This window comes from Oncorhynchus nerka, linkage group LG11, assembly GCF_034236695.1.
Source record: "Oncorhynchus nerka isolate Pitt River linkage group LG11, Oner_Uvic_2.0, whole genome shotgun sequence".
In the NCBI taxonomy this organism is placed as follows: domain Eukaryota; kingdom Metazoa; phylum Chordata; class Actinopteri; order Salmoniformes; family Salmonidae; genus Oncorhynchus; species Oncorhynchus nerka.
In genome coordinates this window covers 5,171,381-5,182,296 of record NC_088406.1, presented here as the reverse complement: position 1 = coordinate 5,182,296, position 10,916 = coordinate 5,171,381, and the positions used below count along the sequence as shown (strand labels likewise).

Sequence of the window (10,916 nt, the reverse complement as noted above, 5' to 3'; positions counted from 1 at the left end):
CTCTCTCCCTCCTTTCCTCTCTCTCTCTCCTTTCCTCTCTCTCTCTCTCTCTCTCTCCCTCCTTTCCTCTCTCCCTCCTTTCCTCTCTCACTCCTTTCCTCTCTCTCTCTCCCTCCTTTCCTCTCTCTCTCTCCTTTCCTCTCTCTCTCTCCTTTCCTCTCTCTCTCTCCCTTTCCTCTCTCTCTCTCCTTTCCTCTCTCTCTCCTTTCCTCTCTCACTCCTTTCCTCTCTCTCTCATCCTTTCCTCTCTCCTGTAAACCAGTCAGTCTCTCTCGGTGCCCTGATGCCGTGGTCCAGACCCCAGTCGGAGCTCCTCCCTCCCCCCCGGCCTGCGAACAACATGGAGATAGATGACCAGCACTACGAAGGCTCTCTGTTCCCCACCTCCACCCTCATCCCTGTTACCGTCATCTGTATCCTCCTCTTCCTGGTCGGCGTGTTGGGAAACAGCATGACCATCCTCATCATCCAGGTAAGGAAGTGGGTTAGAGAACCAGGAAATGGGGGAAGGAAGTGGGTTAGAGAAGCAGGAAATGGGGGAAGGAAGTGGGTTAGAGAAGCAGGAAATTGGGGAAGGAAGTGGGTTAGAGAAGCAGGAAATTGGGGAAGGAAGTGGGTTAGAGAAGCAGGAAATGGGGAAAGGAAGTGGGTTAGAGAACCAGGAAATGGGGGAAGGAAGTGGGTTAGAGAAGCAGGAAATGGGGGAAGGAAGTGGGTTAGAGAAGCAGGAAATGGGGGAAGGAAGTGGGTTAGAGAACCAGGAAATGGGGGAAGGATGACATGTCAGACAGGTCTGGAGTGGACTGGCAATTTTAAGGATGAAAGGATTAATTAAATATTCGTGTTCTTCTTCTTCTTCTTCCCCCTAGCGCTTCAAGGATATGAAGACCACCACTAACCTGTACCTCTCCTCAATGGCTGTGTCCGACCTCCTCATCTTCCTCTGCCTGCCCTTTGACCTCTACCGTCTGTGGAAGTACGTCCCCTGGTTGTTTGGGGAGGTGGTGTGCCGTCTGTTTCACTACGCCAACGAGGCCTGTACATACGCCACCATCCTCCACATCACCGCCCTCAGCATGGAGCGATACCTGGCCATCTGTTTCCCCCTCAGAGCTAAAGTTGTGGTGACCAAACGCAGGGTGCAGTACATCATTGTGGCTCTATGGACTTTTGCTCTGCTCTCTGCTGCCCCCATGCTGTTTCTGGTAGGTGTGGAGTATGACAACGACACACACCCGGACTACAGTACGAGACAGTGTAAACATACCAACTATGCCATCAGGTCAGGGCAGCTGCACACAATGATCTGGGTCTCCACTACGTATTTCTTCTGTCCCATGTTCTGCCTGGTTTTCCTGTACGGCTCCATTGGACGGACGCTGTGGAAGAGTAAGAACGACCTGCAGGGTCCCAACGCCATGGCCCGGAAGAGGTCGCACAGACAAACCGTCAAAATACTGGGTGAGTGACCGTCAAGATATAAACCCTCTGTTTTTAATCTAGAATGTGAGTGTACTGGGGATAGGCATCATTTCAAGTGTTTTTGAAGACTTTGCCTACAAGAGAAAATGACGCTACTTCAGGACACACCCTACCCTGTCATTCATTTTCTTGAAACATATACATTAAACATTATATTAATTATTTATTTATTATTATTATTAATGAATTATTTATGATTTATTATTATAATAAACATTATTAACTACAGTTTATCACAGTTTATATTACTTTTGGTTTAATATACTATTCATTCTAGGTCTGTCTCCATAGTGTGTACAGTCTGTCTCCATAGTGTATACAGTCTGTCTCCATAGTGTATACAGTCTGTCTCCATAGTGTGTACAGTCCGTCTCCATAGTGTGTACAGTCTGTCTCCATAGTGTATACAGTCTGTCTCCATAGTGTGTACAGTCTGTCTCCATAGTGTCTCCATAGTGTGTAGTCTGTCTCCATAGTGTGTACAGTCTGTCTCCATAGTGTGTACAGTCTGTCTCCATAGTGTGTACAGTCTGTCTCCATAGTGTATACAGTCTGTCTCCATAGTGTATACAGTCTGTCTCCATAGTGTGTACAGTCTGTCTCCATAGTGTCTACAGTCTGTCTCCATAGTGTGTCTGTCTCCACAGTCTGTCTCCATAGTGTGTACAGTCTGTCTCCATAGTGTCTACAGTCTGTCTCCATAGTGTCTGTCTCCATAGTGTGTACAGTCTGTCTCCATAGTGTGTACTGTCTCCATAGTGTGTACAGTCTGTCTCCATAGTGTGTACAGTCTGTCTCCATAGTGTATACAGTCTGTCTCTGTCTCCATAGTGTATACAGTCTGTCTCCATAGTGTGTACAGTCTGTCTCCATAGTGTGTACAGTCTGTCTCCATAGTGTGTACAGTCTGTCTCCATAGTGTGTACAGTCTGTCTCCATAGTGTGTACAGTCTGTCTCCATAGTGTATACAGTCTGTCTCCATAGTGTGTACAGTCTGTCTCCATAGTGTGTACAGTCTGTCTCCATAGTGTGTACAGTCTGTCTCCATAGTGTGTACAGTCTGTCTCCATAGTGTGTACAGTCTGTCTCCATAGTGTGTACAGTCTGTCTCCATAGTGTATACAGTCTGTCTCCATAGTGTATACAGTCTGTCTCCATAGTGTATACAGTCTGTCTCCATAGTGTGTACAGTCTGTCTCCATAGTGTGTACAGTCTGTCTCCATAGTGTGTCTGTCTCCAGTCTGTCTCCATAGTGTATACAGTCTGTCTCCATAGTGTGTACAGTCTGTCTCCATAGTGTGTACAGTCTGTCTCCATAGTGTGTACAGTCTGTCTCCATAGTGTGTACAGTCTGTCTCCATAGTGTGTACAGTCTGTCTCCATAGTGTGTACAGTCTGTCTCCATAGTGCCTACAGTCCGTCTCCATAGTGTGTGTACAGTCTGTCTCCATAGTGTGTGCAGTCCGTCTCCATAGTGTGTACAGTCTGTCTCCATAGTGTGTACAGTCTGTCTCCATAGTGTCTACAGTCTGTCTCCATAGTGTGTACAGTCTGTCTCCATAGTGTGTACAGTCCGTCTCCATAGTGTGTACAGTCTGTCTCCATAGTGTGTACAGTCTGTCTCCATAGTGCCTACAGTCTGTCTCCATAGTGTGTGTACAGTCTGTCTCCATAGTGTGTACAGTCTGTCTCCATAGTGTGTACAGTCTGTCTCCATAGTGTGTACAGTCTGTCTCCATAGTGTGTACAGTCCGTCTCCATAGTGTGTACAGTCTGTCTCCATAGTGTGTACACTGTCCGTCTCCATAGTGTGTACAGTCTGTCTCCATAGTGTGTACAGTCTGTCTCCATAGTGTGTACAGTCTGACTCCATAGTGTGTACAGTCTGTCTCCATAGTGTGTACAGTCTGTCTCCATAGTGTGTACAGTCTGTCTCCATAGTGTGTACAGTCTGTCTCCATAGTGTGTACAGTCTGTCTCCATAGTGTGTACAGTCTGTCTCCATAGTGTGTACAGTCTGTCTCCATAGTGTGTACAGTCTGTCTCCATAGTGTGTACAGTCTGTCTCCATAGTGTGTACACTGTCCATCTCCATAGTGTGTACAGTCTGTCTCCATAGTGTGTGTACAGTCTGTCTCCATAGTGTGTACAGTCCGTCTCCATAGTGTGTACAGTCTGTCTCCATAGTGTGTACACTGTCCATCTCCATAGTGTGTACAGTCTGTCTCCATAGTGTGTACAGTCTGTCTCCATAGTGTGTACGCTGTCCATCTCCATAGTGTGTACAGTCTGTCTCCATAGTGTGTACAGTCTGTCTCCATAGTGTGTACAGTCTGTCTCCATAGTGTGTGCAGTCTGTCTCCATAGTGTGTGCAGTCTGTCTCCATAGTGTGTGCAGTCCGTCTCCATAGTGTGTACAGTCTGTCTCCATAGTGTGTACAGTCTGTCTCCATAGTGTCTACAGTCTGTCTCCATAGTGTGTACAGTCTGTCTCCATAGTGTGTACAGTCCGTCTCCATAGTGTGTACAGTCTGTCTCCATAGTGTGTACAGTCTGTCTCCATAGTGTGTACAGTCTGTCTCCATAGTGCCTACAGTCCGTCTCCATAGTGTGTGTACAGTCTGTCTCCATAGTGTGTACAGTCTGTCTCCATAGTGTGTACAGTCTGTCTCCATAGTGTGTACAGTCTGTCTCCATAGTGTGTACAGTCTGTCTCCATAGTGTGTACACTGTCCATCTCCATAGTGTGTACAGTCTGTCTCCATAGTGTGTGTACAGTCTGTCTCCATAGTGTGTACAGTCTGTCTCCATAGTGTGTACAGTCTGTCTCCATAGTGTGTACAGTCTGTCTCCATAGTGTGTACAGTCCGTCTCCATAGTGTGTACAGTCTGTCTCCATAGTGTGTACACTGTCCATCTCCATAGTGTGTACAGTCTGTCTCCATAGTGTGTACAGTCTGTCTCCATAGTGTGTACAGTCTGTCTCCATAGTGTGTACAGTCTGTCTCCATAGTGTGTACAGTCTGTCTCCATAGTGTGTGTACAGTCTGTCTCCATAGTGTGTGCAGTCTGTCTCCATAGTGTGTGCAGTCTGTCTCCATAGTGTGTACAGTCTGTCTCCATAGTGTGTACAGTCTGTCTCCATAGTGTGTACAGTCTGTCTCCATAGTGTGTACAGTCTGTCTCCATAGTGTGTACACTGTCCGTCTCCATAGTGTGTACAGTCTGTCTCCATAGTGTGTACAGTCTGTCTCCATAGTGTGTACAGTCTGTCTCCATCTGTCTCCATAGTGTGTACAGTCTGTCTCCATAGTGTGTACAGTCTGTCTCCATCAGTCATAGTTGTACAGTCTGTCTCCATAGTGTGTACAGTCTGTCTCCATAGTGTGTACAGTCTGTCTCCATAGTGTCTACAGTCTGTCTCCATAGTGTGTACAGTCTGTCTCCATAGTGTGTACAGTCCTCCATAGTGTGTACAGTCTCCATAGTGTGTACAGTCTGTCTCCATAGTGTGTACAGTCTGTCTCCATAGTGTGTACAGTCTGTCTCCATAGTGTGTGTACAGTCTGTCTCCATAGTGTGTACAGTCTGTCTCCATAGTGTGTACAGTCTGTCTCCATAGTGTGTACAGTCTGTCTCCATAGTGTGTACACTGTCCATCTCCATAGTGTGTACAGTCTGTCTCCATAGTGTGTGTACAGTCTGTCTCCATAGTGTGTACAGTCTGTCTCCATAGTGTGTACAGTCTGTCTCCATAGTGTGTACAGTCTGTCTCCATAGTGTGTACAGTCTGTCTCCATAGTGTGTACAGTCCGTCTCCATAGTGTGTACAGTCTGTCTCCATAGTGTGTACAGTCTGTCTCCATAGTCTCAGTCATAGTGTGTGTGTACACTGTCCGTCTCCATAGTGTGTACAGTCTGTCTCCATAGTGTGTACAGTCTGTCTCCATAGTGTGTACAGTCCGTCTCCATAGTGTGTACAGTCTGTCTCCATAGTGTGTACACTGTCCGTCTCCATAGTGTGTACACTGTCCGTCTCCATAGTGTGTACACTGTCCGTCTCCATAGTGTGTACACTGTCCGTCTCCATAGTGTGTACAGTCTGTCTCCATAGTGTACAGTCTGTCTCCATAGTGTGTACAGTCTGTCTCCATAGTGTCTACAGTCTGTCTCCATAGTGTGTACAGTCCGTCTCCATAGTGTGTACAGTCCGTCTCCATAGTGTGTACAGTCCGTCTCCATAGTGTCTACAGTCTGTCTCCATAGTGTGTACAGTCTGTATCCATAGTGTCTACAGTCTGTCTCCATAGTGTGTACAGTCTGTCTCCATAGTGTGTACAGTCTGTCTCCATAGTGTGTACAGTCTGTCTCCATAGTGTCTACAGTCTGTCTCCATAGTGTGTACAGTCTGTCTCCATAGTGTGTATAGTCTGTCTCCATAGTGTGTGTACGCTGTCCGTCAAGAAGTCGAAAAGAAGCCTCCCGGGTGGCGCAGTGGTTAAGGGCGCTGTACTGCAGCACCAGCTCTGCCATCAGAGTCCCTGGGTTTGCGCCCAGGCTCCGTCGTAACCGGCCGCGACCGGGAGGTCTGTGGGGCAAAGCACAATTGGCGTCGTCCGGGTTAGGGCGCAGTGTGCGCTAGCCAAGGTGGCCAGGTGCACGGTGTTTCCTCCGACACATTGGTGCGGCTGGCTTCCGGGTTGGATGCACGCTGTGTTAAGAAGCAGTACGGCTGGTTGGGTTGTGTATCGGAGGACGCATGACTTTCAACCTTCGTCTCTCCCGAGCCCGTACGGGAGTTGTAGCGATGAGACAAGATAGTAGCTACTACAACAATTGGATACCACGAAATTGGGGAGAAAAAAGGGGGTAACATTTTAAAATAAATTAAAAGTCGAAAAGAGTTTTCTATTTTCAGCATGTAATTATGTCAGGGATCAACACAGCCACGACCTCTGCAGACAGAATAACAGCAAAGTAGCTGCATTTGGATTCGTTTTAAAGCTGTTTTCTAGAGACGTTAATTTGGGTACATCCATAAGAATGAGCTGATGACGTTAAATTCATCCTGGTATAGTGTGCCATCTCGTCAACACTGTCCATTAGGACGAGATCACTTTGAATATTAAACACTAGGCTAGAAGCTAGCTAAACAAGTTTGTTGCTAGTAAAACAACCGAATGAAAAGAATAGCAGTTGCTGAAAACAGCTGGATAAACTAGTAATGGGGAAGGATTTGACCAGCCGTGCTTTTACACCTACATTGTTTGCTGTTTGGGGTTTTAGGCTGCGTTTCTGTACAGCACTTTGAGATATCAACTGATGTAGGAAGGGCTTTATAAATACATTAGATTTGATTTGATGGAGTGGAACTGGCCGACCGCGGAGCTGCATTCTTTTCCAGAGAAAAGCCACGGGTTGATTATCCCTTTTTATACCATGACTATAATCTAATAACACGAGATATATGTTCATCATTTGCCACTAGAAATGTGTTCAACCATTGAAGAAGGTAGCAAGTTTACTAGACCGCTACGGTAGTTGCCGTGGTAACCAAACAGACTTCCTAGTTCATCTGACCAAACCTTCCGTCCTAGTTTGTTATTGTGAAAATATAATAATTCAACCATGCCAATAATGTTTTCTATTAGACTTTTGCTTTCAAAAGCAGCTCAAACACAGACCAAGTAACAATGGAACTATAGCTTTTTAAATATACTATGAAAATGTACCATGGTTTATTTCGATGTAGTTTTTGATTTAACAACACCCCCATGCTTAATATATCCTCCAAGCATCGGCTTCTCGGCCATTATCACTTTTATACACTTTTATACAACGGATTACCAACATATTCACACAATACTGGACATATTTCCATTAACTTTATTTCGATGAATTTATCCGTATTATTTCATCCTTCCACAAGATTATAGTCCTGAAACAAATATCGGGTTTCTTTGCTGTTCTGGCTGCGCTGTTTTAACGTGACTGTAAATGAACCGTAGTTGGCAAGCGACGGCATATAACGTAGTCAACCAGTATGGCAATATGGAACATTTCAAAACAAACGACTGGGTCCATAAATACAGAACAAAACAGACTTAACAACCCGGGTCGTGTTTCTTGTAACCGAACTGATAGAAAGAAGGACCAGCCGGCTTCGGTAGCAACCCTAGAGTTGTGTCGGGACTATATCTCGTGGAAGGATGAAGAAATAGTATAAATTAATGAATCATTATTTTAATATGTTGGTAACCCGTTGTATAAAAGTGATAATGCCCTCGAAGTCGATGTTTGGAGGATATATTGGCATGGCTGTGACGAAGTCGAGGGCCAGCAAACCGTGCCAATATATCCTCCAAACACCGCATTATCACTTAGAATGCCCTTAAAGCCAATCAGAAACGAGTATTCAACAATACGATGGTATAACTGGTTTTAATGTCCATTCTAGAATGCCCTTCTAGCTAATCAGAAACGAGTATTCAACAATACCATGGTATAACTGGTTTTAATGTCCATTCTAGAATGCCCTTAAAGCCAATCAGAAATGAGTATTCAACAATGCTGTAGTATAAGTTTGTTTTTAATGTCAGAACAAAACCCTGATGATATTAACAGTTCACGGCAAGGAGAAAGACAGCGTGTGACCTAATAATGACTCTAAAAGCCTGTTTTAGTAGAACAAATGATGTCCATTGATCGCCTACGTAGCCAATCAACTTGATTTGTAGTCCTGTCGTGTTCTAATGGAATCGTGAATCCCGTGTGTTCATTTAATAGCCTGTCAATATTTACTGTGTCTGCTTCTATATGAATTAGCTAGACAACCACAGTGCACGGCAGATACCATGTCGCCAACTTTTTCAGTCCACAAATTGGATTGTCATCAAAGGGACTCATTATTCAGAGATAATGGGGATTTTCATGACCTTGTTGCTCCACCCCCTACATTAGGGATCACTAATTCACCGCCTTTCCAACAGAGTATAGGTAACATGACAGCCGCTGTCACATAGCTCATACACTATATATGCAAAAGTATGGAAACGTCTAAGAGCAATAATGACTCAGCCACAAAATGGTAGGCCACACAAGCTCACAGAACGGGAACGCCAAGTGCTGGAGCGTGTAAAAATCGTCTGTCCTCGGTTGCAACTCTCACTACCGAGTTCCAAGCTGTCTCTGGAAACAACGTCAGCACAATAACTGTTCGTTGGGAGCTTCATGAAATGGGTTTCCGTGGCCGAGCAGCCGCTCACAAGCCTAAGATCACCATGTCCAATGCCAAGCGTCGGCTGGAGTGGTGTAAAGCTAGCCGCCATTGGACTCTGGAGCAGTAGAAACGTGTTCTCTGGTGATGAATCACGCTTCACCATCTGGCAGTCCGAAGGACAAATCTGGGTTTGGCGGATGCCAGGAGAACGCTATGTGCCCCAAACTGTAAAGTTTGGTGGATGAGGCTCCTTAAATCCAGTGAAGGGAAATCTTAACGTTACAGCCTACAATGACATTCTAGATGATTCTGTGCTTCCAACTTTATGGCAACAGTTTGGGGAAGGCCCTTTCCTGTTTCAGCATGACAATGCCCCCATGCACAAAGTGAGGTCCATACAGAAATAGTTTGTCGAGATCGGTGTAGAAGAACTTGACTGGCCTTCACAGAGCCCTGACCTCAACCCCATCGAACACCTTTGGGATGAATTGGAACGAGCCGCGCCTAATCGCCCAACATCAGTGTTCCAGACCTCACTAATGCTCTTGTGGCTGAATGGAAGCAAGTCACCGCAGCAATGTTCCAACATCTAGTGGAAAGCCTTCCCAGAAGAGTGGAGGCTGTTATAGCAGCAATGTTCCAACATCTAGTGGAAAGCCTTCCCAGAAGAGTGGAGGCTGTTATAGCAGCAATGTTCCAACATCTAGTGGAAAGCCTTCCCAGAAGAGTGGAGGCTGTTATAGCAGCAATGTTCCAACATCTAGTGGAAAGCCTTCCCAGAAGAGTGGAGGCTGTTACAGCAGCAATGTACCAACATCTAGTGGAAAGCCCAGAAGAGTGGAGGCTGTTATAGCAGTAATGTTCCAACATCTAGTGGAAAGCCTTCCCAGAAGAGTGGAGGCTGTTATAGCAGCAATGTTCCCACTCTAGTGGAAAGCCTTCCCAGAAGAGTGGAGGCTGTTATAGCAGCAATGTTCCAACATCTAGTGGAAAGCCTTCCCAGAAGAGTGGAGGCTGTTATAGCAGCAAGGGGGGGACCAACTCCATGTCAATGTCCATGATTTTGTAATGAGATATTTGACGCGTAGGTGTCCGCTTTAGGTCGAGTAGTTTCTATCCCTCTAGTGCTCCTCAATCTCAGTGAAATGTCTGACCATCACAGGCATATATTTAGAGAGATTGGAAACTCTTGTTGGAATCTGTGGACAGGCACGGTTTACATTTTTAAGTCCACAGGTATCAATTTTTTTCATATAAAAATGACAAATCGTCCCATCACTTTCAAGTTCAAATATGTATGGTGTACCACAAGGATCAGTTCTGGGCCCTTTTACCTTTTATTATGGAACCACTTGGTTGCATAGCTCAAACCCTACCACTATCATCTTTCTTTCTGTATTTCTCTCTCTGTATTTCTCTCTCTTTCTCTCTCTTTCTGTAGGCTGTCATTGTAAATAAGAATTTGTTCTTAACTGACTTGCCGAGTTAAATAAAGGTTAAATTAATGTTCCATTTCTCTCATTCCTCCCTCATCCCCCACCAGTGATGGTAGTCCTGGCGTTTGTGATCTGTTGGCTACCCTATCATATCGGCCGTAGCCTGTTTGCCCAGGTGGATGACTACGAGGAGGCAAAACTCAGCCAGGACTTCAACATAGGCTCCATGGTCCTCTGTTACCTCAGCGCCTCCATCAACCCTGTCCTCTACAACCTCATGTCCAGGAAGTACCGCGCCGCCGCTCGCCGCCTCTTCCTGCTAAGACACGAGCCCCACCCCCGACGCTATGGTAACAACAACCATCGACCAACCGGACAGAGACAACAGCTGTCCCTCAGAGAAGAAACCACCACACTGGACGATACCATGATCGGAGTGTAGGAGGTTGGTAAGGACAGTGCCATGACCTCTAACCTCCCCAGTTTGGAAAGAAGTGTCTGGTGCAGGAGATGACATCCACTACAGTCACACTACAACACTATGTAGTATCCAGTACAGTCACACTACAACACTATGTAGTATCCAGTACAGCCACACTACAACACTATGTAGTATCCAGTACAGTCACACTACAACACTATGTAGTATCCAGTACAGCCACACTACAACACTATGTAGTATCCAGTACAGTCACACTACAACACTATGTACTATCCAGTACAGCCACACTACAACACTATGTAGTATCCAGTACAGTCACACTACAACACTATGTA

The 10,916-nt window shown here is 45.6% G+C and overlaps 1 protein-coding gene across 1 annotated transcript; it reads left to right on the top strand.

Annotated features, from left to right (window-relative positions):
• Positions 1-305: 305 nt before the first annotated feature.
• On the top strand, positions 306-10,581 carry mlnr (motilin receptor). The gene is made up of 3 exons (XM_065024955.1): positions 306-472; positions 870-1,461; positions 10,247-10,581. Exons 1-3 carry the CDS (start codon positions 341-343, stop codon positions 10,579-10,581), a joined length of 1,059 nt encoding a protein of 352 aa, XP_064881027.1. The 5' UTR covers positions 306-340.
• Positions 10,582-10,916: the final 335 nt, after the last annotated feature.

Bases quoted from the DNA above. Each gene is read 5' to 3' on its own strand.
- mlnr (XM_065024955.1), top strand. From the start codon at position 341: ATGGAGATAGATGACCAGCACTACGAAGGCTCTCTGTTCCCCACCTCC. The intron at 473-869 runs GTAAGGAAGTGG...TCTTCCCCCTAG, and splicing joins TGACCATCCTCATCATCCAG to CGCTTCAAGGATATGAAGAC. The intron at 1,462-10,246 runs GTGAGTGACCGT...ATCCCCCACCAG, and splicing joins ACAAACCGTCAAAATACTGG to TGATGGTAGTCCTGGCGTTT.